Source organism: Tenebrio molitor, chromosome 5 (genome assembly GCF_963966145.1).
Source record: "Tenebrio molitor chromosome 5, icTenMoli1.1, whole genome shotgun sequence".
Classification (NCBI taxonomy): Eukaryota; Metazoa; Arthropoda; class Insecta; order Coleoptera; family Tenebrionidae; genus Tenebrio; species Tenebrio molitor.
Window position 1 is genome coordinate 16,420,346 of NC_091050.1, and position 15,199 is coordinate 16,435,544.

Below are 15,199 nucleotides of genomic sequence, written 5' to 3' on the forward strand. Positions count from 1 at the left end.
ATTGTTTACATTCATATACTGTAAAATTAGCGGAGTAAATGCGGAGTGAATTTGGGGCGTATGCGGAGTGGATGATTTGTTTAAACTGCCCTCTGCTGCAATCTCATTATGTCATTACATATTTGTCATTTGTTTTTCGAACTAACTTAACTTGGTTATTACATTGTAACGCAATGAATTTTGATAGCTGAAAGTTCAAAATTTTCAAAACGAACTAGAGTGGTCCAAGAGCTTTTTAATTTCCTTTAGTTGGCTCTGATCTATACGTGCAGGTTTGCCGCCTCTTAATTTCTGTGTGCTAGAATGTAAAGTTGACATTTGACATCTTGCACTTTCGTTATTCGTCATTGGTCAAAGTGTAAATCACGATATCCATAGTTATTTTAGTATAGGCAACAAAAGAGTGTTTACCCCGTGCAGGAAATTAGTTATTGTAGTAAGAAATAAACGTTTTGTTTGCACCTGGACATTAAAACGCTCTCTTGCTTTAACAACAATAAAAATGATTTATTACCTGGAACAGGATACATTTATTGTAATGTATTACTTATCGTAATGGAACATTAAACAATGATGAGTGTTGGCTTACAAGAATGAGCACTTTGCGAAATATCCCGCGATTAAAATACGGGAAACAGTCCACATTAAAAACGTATTTTGTTGGACTGGAAATGTAAGTAACAGAAAATCAACTGAAAGGATTTTGATATCTGAAAAAATTGTTGAGAATTTAGGGTAACGATTGGAGACAAACACCTTTAACAAGATTGTGCCGCTGCACACGGAGCAGGTGAAATATCGACTTATGTAGAACAATTATAGGGTACCTAATCGTGTGTTAAATCTAGGGTTGCATTCTTTGTTTCCACCGAGTTTTTCTGACCTACCACGAGTGGATTTGGATTTGGATATAAAATTACACGTTGCTGTCGTAATAGATACCAATCAGAAGATCAGACAATGTTGTACAGTTGGTTGCAAAAAAACGGGAACTGTCAGAATAAAATTGAAGCATTTTTACATTTCCCAGTGTGAAATCTTCTTACGAGAGATAGGTTAGAATTAACGTCAAAATTCAATGACATTTTTTTAAATTATTTCATAGGAATTGTCAAGTACACAATTAATTGACAAATTTAGGGAAATTATCGTTTCCCGATTTTTTTGCAACCAACTGTAGAACACTTTTGAAAATAAGCGAAGAGAAGTGGTCGAGTGAGCATAACGGTGAACATTTTCAGTGTTTTCTTTGAGAACAATAAAACAAACGAAATTTGTTGAGGGGCGATTCGGTTTTAATTAATTTCCGACAACTCTTTAGTTTAATTTGCATATCTAAATCTCGTTTTTCGGAAAACCAAGTACGTAATTACATCAATTCACCTTAAGTTTATAGGTTATAAATTTATAGGTGGCAGCACCTACGATGTTGAAACATTTTTAACATCGTTGTGTTGACAGTTTGTTAGTTCGTTCGTCGATTTGTTTTTTGGTGTGAGCAATTTTCAGCTGCGCAGAAAAGCCTCTTAATCCCGTCGTCCCTCGTCTTCCGTATTAATGCCGGAAAAATTCATCGCCGAAATTAAAAAGTCTGTAGTGAGATAATAATTTACGCATGTTAAATATTTACTCGCTCCAACTCGGCCGCCGACACTTCACGTTTTTCGCGTTTGTTAATAATGAAAGTTAATTTTTCTCCGGTGCTCCCTTCGAAAATTCCCGACAACTTTAACTCGGATCCGCGAAATTATTAATTATTTTTCGGAGGTGGTCCGGGTCCACGACGTCGCCGTCGTCATCCCGGTTCTCCCCCTTATTGCTCGTGACGCGAACTCCCGCCGAGAGCCGGCCAATTAATCGCAGGAACTGGTTACGCTGACATAACGGCGACCCTCGTCGTCGCAAAAAGCCGCCGTCAAAACGTCGCAAAACCCCCAAGCGATGATGAAGATATTCATCGCGCCCGATCGATTCCCATCCCTGTTCCCGCTCCCGTCGTGATTTTTTCTGAGCCCCTCGTGCTGTTCCAGATGACCTCCAGAACCAGCCGCCTCGCCAGAACTGCACCGACGGGGCGAGCTCGCTGCGATGGCCGAAGAGCGGCGCTGCCGGCCTGCTGGTGGTGTCGACGATGGCGGCGCTCCGAGCGGGGCCCTTCTAACGCACAGGAAGACCCACCTAGAGGAGTTCCCTTGAAGCGCATTAGAAACTAGCGCCTTGAAACATATCCATTAGTATTGTGTGTGAGGCATTACCAAAAAAAAAAACAAAAATCAACACAAACAAGGAATTCGACGAGTCGATTTATAGATTTTCGCTTTTATCGCTACGTAGAGTCAATCAATGCTGCAGCAGACTCGCTTGTGACGTAACAAATTCATGTTCACCCGGCCTACGCAGGTGGCTGCAATGCGATCGGAATTGTCGAATCGCTGAAAGACTAAAACGAGGAGAAGATTCATTTTTCAGTTTTCAGTTGATGCGCGTCTTACGTAGGTGGTTGTGCTGATGAGAGGGCGCTGCCAGCGACCATACGCACTAAATTTTTATACTACTTGTATATGATACGGACCAGTGTTACGAGGTTGCAGAGATTGCTTCTTAGCAGCTTAATGTTAGGGCCTATTGTCTACTGTTAGTTCTTAGCCACTATCACTTAGTTCTAGGGCTGTGCATTATACATGTGAAACGAATTTTCATGTCTCCCTTCGGCCGGATCTGTCGCTCACTTAGCCCAGCAAAGATGGACAACACAGGGACGAACGCCCTGACACAAACAATAAATGCCAACTTGAATACTAAAAACAAACAAACACACAACTCTGCTACTATGTCTTTGCTGCCTTATGAATTCATGAAACAAATAGTTGACAAATAAGAAAACTATTGGATCTCTCTATCCTAGTCTAGTAGATAGTACTCTAGTGCCTCCGCGATAGTAGTATTAGCGTTCTGAGTGATTTTTATCGATTATTAAAAAAAACATTTTCATGTCACGTAGTCACTCAGTCGCCTTTTTTCTTACGCTCGCCCTGCATTTACTACTCAAACATATCCAGATTATGGTGCAAAACAAAACTATCTAAAATACCTAATTAAACTTAGTAAATACTCTCAAAACACTCTGTACATAACTAAAACAAATCTTATGTTTAGCTGAATTGAATGTTACCGTAGACAGACCGCGGTCGCCAAGTTACATAGCATGCGACAACCCCATGAAAACACCACCCCCGACCAGGTGACTGCCGCCAGCCAAACCTGTACATAACGACATCCACCGACCTCCGACTAGCTTTACGTATCTCCGTATATCAGTATTAAAGACCCCACGGTCCCGCCGACACCGACGCAGCGTTGTGATACTTTCTTTCCCTTCATCCGAAAAAAATACATTGCGCGCATCCGATGCATGAAACATGGCGTCCGTCGTCGCTCTTGTAGATAGGTGTTAGTTAAGTTATTGGCATCGATAGGTAAGAAGTGGCAATGCTTCTGAATTAATTAAAGTCAAACTAATAATTGTTATCACCAGAAAGCAGATGGCGCCGCGGAAGATGGCGAGCGCGATTACGCACGTTCCCCATGTTTCCGACGCGCCCCTGCGAAACTCGACCAGTAATATTGTAAATTTTGTAACGTTGTCGTAGATTTTCATAAAATTGCACTGGGTGTGACTAGATAGTCGTTATTGTTTTTTAGATGAGGTAAAAAATGAAAACGGTTTCCTTCAACTGACACGCTGTAGGATTAATCGTCGATTAATCGCTTTACAAAAAAATTATAATAACAATGAAAATGTACTTTGCAGTTTGATGTGAGCATTCACGACAAAATGTTTAATGTTATTTTACTATTAACAAAGTTTTATAAGACACTGTGACTGGCAAAATATTTCAAAAAAAAAAAACTACAAAAATAAAAATGTCTCGAGAAATAAGTATTAGGTGTTCCAAAAAAATAAATAATAATAATAATAATAATGAACATATCATTATAGGTTAGTCAAATAGAATAAACTACATATCCATGCTTTATGATATTCAGTAATACAGTTCGTAGGCTACTTTGACTGCTTAGAAACGATAAAATTTTTCTATTGTGATATTCGTTTGTTTTGATTTGTACGTCCGATCCGCAAGTTGAGTACCTAACTGAACCAATATGTACCTTTCGCATTGTGATGAACCTGTAACAATATTCTTCCAAAACATATCGTTTCTAAGTACTTGAAAACGTTCAAATGGCTTGTCAGATTCTTCCAGTTTCAATCTAAGGGCTACCTTTGAATAATAGTTAAGTGAAAAAAAAAATGGAAAATTAAACTAAGTAAATACTTTAAAAGCCTAATAGAACAGCGAAATTTTAAAAAAGATTGTCCAAAGCAATTTATTCTTCTTATGAATTTATTTTGTAAAACAATTTAAACTTAGTTAATGTGATAAGAATATAAGAAAAAAATATTTAAATGGTATCTATTATAGTTGAATTGTTTGATTTTGTTAGATTTAGGTGAGAAATTATCGAACGTGGTGTCAAGACGATTGCGTTTCGTTAATTGAACGGTTCCGTTAGTTGATACATTACTACATCTACTTACGCTACTATAGATGGCCTATAGTCGACAGTAAACTATGCTTATTATTTAAATATATTGTAAAATATTATTATAAATATATTATTGATTATAGGATTGTTGTAGGCCATTGGCTGTATAATTATTATTGACGATTGATTGAATTAAAATAAATGAATGCTTGTACAGACACGTGCGTTTCAATTAACCCCTCTCTGCCGCAAAACGCAAGTCACTCCTGACGAATCGACTCATCATTTCGAGAAAATTATCGACAATGACAGTCATCGTCTTATCGACGCTCACAAGGTGACCAAATAAAAATTGTACTTTTATCGCTATCGTGAAAAGCGCTGACGAATCCAAGATCTGCACTTGCTATAAATATCTGGATAAAACCAGCGCCCCAAATTCACGTTACGCAAGACGTTGCACAATTTTTATCACAACCATGATCCACCAAGGTCGATATAATTGCTTTCGATTTCGATTTGTCAATAGGATTTATATAATGAGACGGAATTAATCGAAATGCGGCGCCCCGCACAACCAATAAAGGCCAGGAGGACGCCCCCCGATTGGCCCGATTTGAATTCGCTTCGCTAATTCCCTACCATCATCCTCCTAACCTCACTTCGAGATGAAACGTCGATCGGTGCAGTGTCGATGTGTTAGTCGCGATTTACTTATTCAATTAAGATGACTTAATCGCGGTTCTTGATTGATTCATCGTTGTGCCTTCTAGTACTTAAGTCATGGATTCCAGCAAAAAATACGACCACCCGTCGCCCGAAGAGACGGCCAATCCCCTTTCGAAGTTGTGCTTCGCGTAAGTGTTGAGGTGTTGCGGGGTTCATCCCCGAACAAGCTAGACTCCTCCGAGTTGAGCTCGCTTGCGGAAACGACCGTCCCGATGTGATCTGTTCTTGTTTGTAATTGTGCAGTCGTCAAGATTCTGGAGCGGATTTGAATCGCAATATTTTATTGTAACTGGAACAATCGATAAGTCAACAACACTAAACAAAACCGCCACCCCAATATCGAACACAATCAATATTTTCTGTTATCTTCATTGTTGTACCGTTAACGGTGTTTTTCTAACAGTAGCAGCGAGTAAGGTCAAAGTGAAGATTGAAGCGGCAAGGACGCTTTTGACGATCATCATCATGAGATGCATTTATCGCCGATTATAAATCAATTTAAACTTGCCGAAACGCGCAGAGTATTTTTTTATAAATCAGGAGCACACAGGTGTGTCTCGCGAATATTAAAATAGAGAGAGAGAAGCACATTCGCCGGAAGTAGTACAATAAGTTCTGAAAATTTTAATCTCATTTGAATTTCAATGTTCTCGCTAATAACACGCCGCTTCTGTCTCTCTCTTTCTTCAAATTATGCCACACCACTGTTTAAATAATTAGGTAAATGTAAACAGTGTGTCGGATAAGCGTTCTGACACCACCCTACAAAAAGAGCTGACACATAACACGTGTGCCGATACGGTTATCTACCTAGTTATTCAAACATGATTTATAACGTATGAATTTATATTCGATAATTTGCCCCACATAAAAACGAGCTTTAAAGGATTAAAGTCATCTCGTAGATGGATTCGCGTGACGAGCACATTTCAGATTTCAATTGAGAGCTTCAATTTTCAAAAAACATCTGAACTGTCAAAATCAAAATTGCAGTTGTTAGGTTGGTTAAATCACTAGTTATTTTTATATTGCCTAGTTGTCATCTATGATTTTTTAATTTTTCAAACTATTCATTTGTTTAAATTGACATTGTCAAATAAATTGCAAAATTATTTAAGTGTATTTTGTAAAAAGGTTAAAATGGAAAGTTCAAAACGAACTAGGGTGGTTCTATTGGCGCGAGAGAAGAAGGCCATAAGAAATTATTATGAGGAAGAAACAAAAAAGTGATATTAACGGGAAGAAATTACAAATTTGTTCCAAAGTTGTTCCAGTATTGTTAACTAATAATAATTGGTGTTCGTTCTTGTGATTCATAAATCAAAATGTTGCAGATAAATGTTAAATAATTTTCTTCCGATTCTGAATAAATGAAACAGATTAGTTTATTTTGGATGATTTTGGTTGTTGTTTAATTTGTTACCTGTTTTCAGTTGGTCGTGTGTTTTTTATAAACTTTATTAAATTGCTCCAATTCATTTAGTTGCTGCATTTCAGTTCAAGTGTTCGAAGCAATGAATGATTCAAAACATTTTTAGTTCAATAATTAAAATTGAAAACATAACCTAAATATATTCTGTAACTAGATTTTGATGTCGGTACACTCTAGCGAAAATTTTTTATACCCAAGTACAGTCAAAACAAGCATTTTATTTAAAATTTAATTTTGAGTCCAGAAGTTTTTTGAATTTATAATTTGTTTCAAAATCAAAAATCCACCAACACTGCATTCTACAACCGTCAACGTCGCCAACTTTTGATTTTAGTGTTTGAAAGTATCAAAAAAACGTGGGGTTATAAAATAAAACTGTCGACAGTGGTTTTGGTCGTAGTTCATCGTGTTTTTTAAATTCTTCCAAGCTCATAATGAACGCTCGCTTTAATTTAGCGGTTAAAAGATTCCTTGTTCTTCGAGGCATTTTTATAATTTGATATTTGTGACACACTGAAGGTCAAATTTTGGCGGAAGGTTGGGCCAACCCAGAAAAATGAAACTTATTCTAGGGATTTCTTTTTTTCTGACAACATAATTCAACAGGTGGTGATTTTTTTATTTTGAAACAGATTATACAATTTTTGTTTATCATGACTAACCGGATTCCGAATACTTTTGGAACAAAAATAAGAAAGATGACGTTTCCAGCTGGATTTTGCCTCTATTCAAATATGGCTACAACAACGATTTGCAAATCAAAGATTTGTACAACTGTGCCAAACTCGACTCGTCTGGGTCCCTCGGAGACGAGATGGAACGGTAAAACTGCAGAACAATCACCGTTCGGGGTTTTAACCCTCGCATTTCAGAAACTGGTACGCCGAAGTAAAAGCGACTGCGATAAAAGAGAAAAAAGCGAGCTTGTTGAGCGCGATCACTCGAACGTTCTACAAGTCATACTGCGTCGCAGGAGTCATCCTGTGCTTGCAGTGTGTGGTGTTGAGGATGTTGCTGCCTGTAGTCCTGGCCGCGTACGTCAGCTACTATGAGATGGATCCTAGCACGCGGACGGCCGGCGCAGGATGGGGTCTGGCCACGGCACTCGTCCTGATAGCGTTCTCCAACGTCGTAATAATGCACCACTGCATTTTGTACTCTCAAAGAATAGGAATGCGATGTCGGATTGCCATTTGTTCGTTGATTTACCGCAAAGTAAGGTCGAGTGGAGGTTTTGGCGGGTCTAATCGGTCTCGTTGCAGTTGCTCAGGTTGAACAGGACCTCTTTGGGACAGGTGGCGGTGGGGAAGCTGGTGAATCTGCTGTCGAACGACGTCCAAAGATTCGATTTCGCGTCCCCGTTCTTGCACTATATCTGGATCATGCCGATCCAAGCCGTCGTTGCTTTTTACGTGATGTACAGGAGCGTGGGACTCGCGGCTCTGTCGGGCTTGGGAGCGATCACCTTCCAAGCGGTCTTCGTGCAGGGCTATCTGTCCAAACTGCAAGGTATCTATCGGATGCAGATCGCCCAAAAGACTGACAGTCGCGTTCGTTTGATGAACGAGATCACCGCTGGGATCCGAGTGATCAAGATGTACGCTTGGGAGAAGCCATTCGAGAAGGTGGTCGCCTTGGCGCGCAAATACGAGATCAACATCGTCGCCAAGGCCTCGTACATCAAGGGCTTTTCGATCGCCTTATCGGTCTTCACGGAGAGAACGGCCACGTACTTAACTGTCATAACTTTTGTACTTATGGGCAACAGACTTACGGCCGACGTCGTCTTCGCGGTGGCGCAGCTCTTCAACACCGTCCAGCTGTTCATGTGCATCCTGTACCCCATGGGAGTGTCGAGCCTCGCGGAGGCCAAGACGTCGGTGAAACGCATCGAAGAGTTTCTGGTCCTCGAGGAGAACGAGACCGCGCGGCAGGAGTCGCTCCCGCAGTCCGAAAAGAACGGCACCATCAAACTCCACAACGTCAGCGCCAGCTGGACCCCCAACCCCATCGTCGACACCCTCATCGACCTCTACATGGAGATCAAACCCGGAACGCTGTGCTGCGTGGTGGGCCCGGTCGGCGCCGGCAAGAGCTCCCTCTTGCAGCTGCTGCTCGGAGAGTTGCCCCGCAACGCCGGCAAGTTCAACATGACGGGCAGCGTGGCGTACGCCTCGCAGGAACCTTGGTTGTTCGTCTCGTCGGTGCGCAACAACATCCTCTTCGGACAACCTTACGTGAAAAATCGCTACAAAGACGTCGTCAAGGTGTGCGCTTTGGAGACCGATTTCGAGCAGTTTCCCCACGCAGACAAGACTCTGGTCGGCGAGAGGGGGACCTCGCTCAGCGGAGGTCAACGCGCGAGGGTCAACTTGGCCCGAGCAGTGTACAGAGAAGCCGACATCTACCTCTTCGACGACCCTCTCTCGGCGGTGGACTCCCACGTCGGCAAACACCTCTTCAACGAGTGCATCGTCAACTATCTGGCCGACAAAACCAGGATTTTGGTCACCCACCAGTTGCAGTTCCTCCGACAGGCTGACCTCATTATCGTTTTGAGCAACGTAAGTCGCAGCGCGAGTCAGTGCAGACGATTAAATCGCACTTCCAGGGCCAAATCGAGAAAATCGGAACTTTCGCCGAACTCTCTGACAACGGATTGAACACTTTGAACCTGGAACCGGAGAATGACGACCAAAGCCCCAAAGACGAAGAAGTGAAGCAGAGGCAACGACTCACATCGATCGTCTCACAGACCGTAATCCCATCCGACAGCGTTTTCTTCTTCTCTGCTAACGGTCGATGTTTCAGAGCACCGTTCCCGACGAGGACGACGAAGCCGAGCCGCAAGAGACTCAAGAGCTGATGGAGAAAGGAGCGATCCCGACTTCTACTTACTGGGAGTACTACAGGGCAGGCGGCAGCATCGCGCTCTTCTTGTTCGTGCTAATCTTGCTGCTCGTCGCGCAAGCCAGTTGCAACGCTGGGGACCTCTGGTTGACCTACTGGTACGTCCGTTTCGTTTGCGACTTCCGTCGTCACAAATCCTACTTTCAGGACAAACATGGAACAATCGCTGTCCAACACGAGTCAAATCAGTAACGGTGTTGATAATAACAACACTGGGATGTGGAACGGGACGGACGGCGAGTTGATGACAACCGAAGAGACGACCACTCTTTACGCCGAAAACTTCACGGACGCCACGAACCCCACGTTCGCGCTGATACCGCCGGATCTAACCGAACCCGACGCCGCTCTCTCCCAAACCACCTACATCTGGATCTACTCCGTCCTCATCCTCTTGTCCATCGTTTTGACGACTTCCAGGTCCCTCCTGTTCTTCAAAATCTGCATGAACGCTTCCAAACGGCTCCACAACAGCATGTTCGCCAACATCTTGCAAGCCACCATGAGATTCTTCGACACCAACCCCTCCGGTAGAATTTTGAACAGGTTCTCGAAAGACATGGGTGCCATGGACGAGCTGTTGCCGCGAGCCACCATCGAAGCCATCCAGATCTTTCTGGTCATGTCCGGCATTCTGATCATGGTATTCATCGTGACGCCGTGGATGATCGGCACGGCGATCGTCCTGGGTCTTCTCTTCTACTGGTTCAGGATTATATATTTGGCGACCGTTCAAGACGTCAAACGACTGGAAGGAATAAGTACGTTTGCGACATATTGGTAACTCTTTTGCAACAGTTGCTGCTTGCAGCTCGCGCCCCCGTCTTCTCCCACGTGTCCGCTTCCTTGTACGGCTTGCCGACCATCAGGTCTGCCAACGCCCAAAGCATGATCATAAACGAGTTCGACTCGTTGCAAGACCAACACAGCGGCAGTTGGTTCTTGTTCATAGCTTCCAGCGAGACTTTTGGATTCTATTTGGACATCATCAGCATGGTGTTTTTGACGATAGTGACGTACCAGTTCCTCATATTCGACGACGGTAATTCGTTGCGCACTCGACGACTCTCGCTTACGAGTGATTCCAGGCACCACTAAAAGCGGGAACGTGGGACTGGTCATCTCCCAGAGCTTGATCCTGACCGGGATGTTACAATACGGCGTCAGACAGGCGGCCGACGTTGCCAGCAACATGACAAGCGTCGAACGCATCCTACAGTACACCAAATTGGACAAAGAGGGACCTTTCGAGTCTCTGCCGACGAAGAAGCCGCCTCGCGATTGGCCCCAACAGGGCCACGTCGTCTTCAGAAACGCGTATCTGAGCTACGCTCCTGAAGAGCCGCCGGTTTTGAAGAACCTCAACGTGGAGATCCTGCCCGCGGAGAAGGTGCGACTTCAAATCCAACTTGGTTCGGTTCAAACTGTGATTTTAGGTGGGCATCGTCGGACGCACCGGCGCCGGAAAGTCCTCTCTCATCTCGGCTCTCTTCCGTCTGACCAAAGTCGAAGGGGCCATCGAGATCGACCGCGTCAACATCCAGTTCATCGGCCTGAACGACCTCAGGTCGCACATCTCCATCATCCCCCAAGAACCAGTATTATTTTCCAACACCCTGCGGTACAATCTTGATCCGTTCGAAAAATGCGACGACGCAACCTTGTGGCGAGCTTTGGAAGATGTACGTTGGCATCGGGATTCGACCCCTCTTGATTTTTGTGCTTCCAGGTGGAATTGAAAGACGCCGTCGACGGTCTGGACCAGAGGGTGAACGAAGGAGGCTCGAACTTCAGCGCGGGTCAACGCCAGTTGATCTGTCTGGCTAGGGCCATCGTCAGGAACAACAGAATTCTGGTTTTGGACGAAGCGACTGCCAATGTGGATCCGGCGACTGACGCTTTGATCCAAGCCACGATACGTAAAAACTTCAAAGACTGCACCGTCTTGACCATAGCACACAGACTGAACACGATCATGGACTCGGATAAGGTGTTGGTGATGGATGCGGGGCGAGCGGTGGAGTTTGGACATCCGCATCAGCTGCTGCAAAACGCGGACGGCTATTTTAGCAAGATGTTGAAAGAAACGGGACCCACTTTAGAGAGTCAATTAAGACAAGTTGCCAAAAACGATTTTGATAAAAAGCAACCAACACAAGGGGCCAGCGGAGATGAACAGGGTGATAATAAAGGCCAATAATAAGCAGTCATTTTGAAAATATTTTTTTAACCGATACAAATGACGCTTTAGCTTAAACACATCCACTTAATCTAGTTAAAGTTTACTTTCGTGTTTTAGATTTCTTTTTATTTATTTTTCAATTTGTTTTGGAAATATTAACGTTTTTTGTTGTTCGTTTTTTTCCCAACAAATTATATGTTTTATATCAAACGCACCTCGCCTTTTTTTACCAAGTCCGCCACGCTGTTGTAAGAAATGATCAATTGTGAACCTAGATTTAAATCGACCAATTTACTATCGTCGTCGCGTCCTCCGTCGACAACCACTCCTTCGACTCGACTCTTGGCCTTCAAAAAAACGAAACTCTTCGTGTTCGGTACGATCAGTTGATTTTTCCAATCTTCGAACGGCAATCCGGGATGAAAGTTCATCACATTTTCAAAATGTTGTTCTAGTCCTGGGAAAAAAAAATCATAACCATCATTTAAACCCCACAACTGCAAACCTTGTCTGTATTTCACGGCAAATTCTTGCTCGGCTTCTGTTAGGTACGACTCTTCGTCTCGTTCTGTTCTTTGCTCTTCTTGTTTCAATGTGTGAAAAACGTACGTTTCGATCTTTTCCAGCCTGTGCCTCAGATAACTTGTAACCAAATATCGAATCCTGTCAACTTCTAATTGGTGAATTCCTTTTTTAAAATCCGAACAAGGTAAGGTGGCTAGATTTTCTTCCATAAAAGCCAATTGCCCCAAAACACAATCGACAATTTCTTGCTTGTTGGGGAGGATTTCCGGAGCGAATTTCTCGTTAAGCCATACCTCCTCCATCATTTCTATCAGTTCCGCAGAAGTTAATTGCACGTTTGTGTCGTCGATTTCGTCGATGGTGGTTTCTAATTCGTCCAAATTAATGTTCATTTTTGGAAATGTGGATTAAATTAAAACGGAACACGAAAAAAAGGTTAAATATATTGGCGGGAAAAAATCGAGAAGCAAATGTTTAATTTGACATTTATTTACATGGCGCCATCTTTTGACAAGAAGGCGCAAGAAGCCATCTTGCGGCCCGCGGCCCTACTATCACAGAATTACAGATTTCTGGAAAGTAGTTCACGAAAATGTCAACATGGTCTGTGATGTCAACTACATCTTTAACAAATTCTTTCGTTCGTATAAAATAGATTTAAACTTCAATACGTTACCTGAAACACGAAAAGCCCAAGAAAAGTATTATAAATATACAAAACCTTATAAGAGGTACAAAAACCAATGATAATTTAATTTATGTTAAATTTAAAAAAATAAAAGAGAAATGACAAACAAGTTCAAAATAGAACAAACAAAAAAAGGAGATGCATAGGTACTATGGCGGCAAAAAATTTCGTCCGTCATTTTTCCGTCATTTCAAAAAAATCGGTGTAGTCCATTCCTTATTGTCATTATGATTGATGTTTTTACTTGTCACTTTTGAAAGTCAAGCAAATGCCATCGGTATCAAATTTTAATAAAATTAAAATAGTAACTCTTGCACAAAGAGGAATGTCCCAAGCTGAGATTTCGATGGACCTTCGTATATCTAAAAGTACAATTTCGTCCATTCTTCAGAAATGGAGGCAAAATGAAACTATTGAAAGACGCCAAGGCTCAGGGAGGCCTAGCACATCTACTGCAGAAGAAGATAATATGCTTTTCAATAGATTACGCAATAGCCCTTTTATGACGGCTGTTGAAGCGGTAAATACAAGCAAATACAACGGAAAGGAGCGGTCGATTTTCGGCAAACATATGGACATGGATTTCAGTAGATAGCCCCGGGATAATGTTGCATCTACAAGATCAGCTCTACAGTGATGTGTTTATGTTAGGATTCTTGAAGACGTGATGATGCCCACAGTTTCAAGAATTTTTCCGAATTTTAACTTCATATTTCAACAAGACAATTGTTCAGTGCATACAGCACATAGGGTAGCAGAATGGTTCAGGAATAATAGCATAAACGTTCTTGATTGGCCGAGTCGCAGTTCTGATTTAAACCCTAAAGAAAACATGTAGGGACTTTTGGTTCGTAATTTGCAACAACGACAAGTGATTCGGAATAGGGCAGAACTTTTGACTGCGATTACTAATGCATGGCAATCATTACCTAGGAATTATCACAGAGATTTATGCCTCTCCATGTCGCGTCGTGTAAGGCAGTTTATTGATGCCAATGGAGCGATGACCAAGTATTGATTTTAAACTTCATTCATTTTATCTTTTGATTTAGCTAAGTACTTAAACAAAAATAAATGTTTCATTTCCATGTCTTTGCCTTAATGTTTTTCGTTTGATTTTTTTAAAACTACGGCATACTCGTATAATTTCCACGGTTCTGTTTGGTGCTTTAATCCAAAAATAGCCGCAAGTGCCTCTAGTGCCACTAGCGGTCGTGTGGTAATTGTGTAAGAGTAGAACTTGTCCTTTGTATTCACAAAATTGGACTGATGGACTGAATGACAAATTGTCAAAATGACAATAACGATAAAAAAGCGAGGTTATTGGTGCTTAAGGGTAGTTTACACTTTATGTCAGGGCCTTGAAAGTGACGGACGAAATTTTTTGGCCGCAATAGTACTTACCTGTCTCTTCATTTAACGATAAAGTTATAACATAAGAACTAAACTTAAACTGAAGTTGTTAAAATGAATGTAGCAGGTATTTAGGTACAGTTAATTTCAAAATTATAGAGTACACCTAATTTTCTACTATTGGGGACAAAATACTTTGGTCGTCATTTTTCTGTCACTTCAAAACAAATTAATGTAAACCAAGCATTAACGTCAAGTCAATAGTGATGACAATTTCAAATTATTGACTTTTCTCTTGTCAAAAATATGGCACCTTCCACCATTCAAAAATTTAGAATCATCTCCCTTGTTTCTGGGGGATTGTCCATGGGCCAAATTGCCTTGCGGAAACCTTTTCAATTTTTCCTCCTAGGAATATCTCCTTCAGTTGTCCATTTTTCGGTATTTAACATTTTGCAATGATGAGTTTGACAGCGACAGTGGTTGACAGTAGTAAACCCAATAGTACAATGTAAAATGCACTTACATTTTTTGTCAAAGATCAATGTCAATTTTGACAAACAAAATGCCTAATCTAACCAAATACGGGAAATTGGTCATTCTTTCCAAATTAGAAGATGGGTGGCCCAATATTATAACGTCGCGAAGAGCACCGTGTAGAGGATAAAACAAACAATATTATGGAGCTCTAAAATATCAGCGACATTTATGTTGTCAAACTTACCTAACCTGTATAAAAATATGACGTCCAAATTTCAAAAAGGCATCTTCACATGTGCAAAAAACTGTAATAAATCGACTTCTTGATTTTTGAGGTGTACTCGATAATTTT

At 41.7% G+C, this 15,199-nt stretch overlaps 3 protein-coding genes across 5 annotated transcripts in view; 2 read left to right on the top strand and 1 right to left on the bottom strand.

Moving 5' to 3' along the window:
* The window catches only part of LOC138130844 (acetylcholinesterase-like), a 44,693-nt gene extending 39,927 nt beyond the window's left edge, over positions 1–4,766 (top strand). For all 3 annotated transcript variants that reach the window (XM_069047529.1, XM_069047530.1, XM_069047531.1), the window contains exon 4: positions 2,031–4,766. In XM_069047529.1, the coding sequence (XP_068903630.1) occupies positions 2,031–2,161 (131 nt within the window). In that variant the 3' untranslated portion in view covers positions 2,162–4,766. The remainder of the gene's footprint in view (positions 1–2,030) is intronic.
* A 418-nt stretch (positions 4,767–5,184) lies between these two features.
* LOC138130832 (ATP-binding cassette subfamily C member 4-like) lies at positions 5,185–12,015 on the top strand. Its single transcript, XM_069047513.1, has 11 exons — positions 5,185–5,405; positions 7,421–7,531; positions 7,582–7,924; positions 7,972–9,273; positions 9,321–9,467; positions 9,521–9,717; positions 9,767–10,380; positions 10,431–10,661; positions 10,708–11,009; positions 11,056–11,301; positions 11,349–12,015. The coding sequence occupies exons 1-11, from the start codon at positions 5,332–5,334 to the stop codon at positions 11,817–11,819; spliced, it is 4,038 nt and encodes a 1,345-aa protein (XP_068903614.1). The 5' UTR covers positions 5,185–5,331; the 3' UTR covers positions 11,820–12,015.
* Sld5 (DNA replication complex GINS protein Sld5) lies at positions 7,341–12,829 on the bottom strand. Its single transcript, XM_069047558.1, has 2 exons — positions 12,307–12,829; positions 7,341–12,258 (listed from the first exon to the last, which is right to left on the bottom strand). Exons 1-2 carry the CDS (start codon positions 12,716–12,718, stop codon positions 12,002–12,004), a joined length of 669 nt encoding a protein of 222 aa, XP_068903659.1. The 5' UTR covers positions 12,719–12,829; the 3' UTR covers positions 7,341–12,001.
* Positions 12,830–15,199: the final 2,370 nt, after the last annotated feature.

Excerpts from the sequence above, each read along its gene's own strand:
- LOC138130832 (XM_069047513.1), top strand. The coding sequence starts at position 5,332 with ATGGATTCCAGCAAAAAATACGACCACCCGTCGCCCGAAGAGACGGCC. Across the intron at positions 7,532-7,581 it reads CTCGGAGACGAGATGGAACG|AAACTGGTACGCCGAAGTAA; the intron begins GTAAAACTGCAG and ends CTCGCATTTCAG. Across the intron at positions 11,010-11,055 it reads AGATCCTGCCCGCGGAGAAG|GTGGGCATCGTCGGACGCAC; the intron begins GTGCGACTTCAA and ends CTGTGATTTTAG.
- Sld5 (XM_069047558.1), bottom strand. The coding sequence starts at position 12,718 with ATGAACATTAATTTGGACGAATTAGAAACCACCATCGACGAAATCGAC. Across the intron at positions 12,259-12,306 it reads TGCCGTGAAATACAGACAAG|GACTAGAACAACATTTTGAA; the intron begins GTTTGCAGTTGT and ends TTTTTTTCCCAG.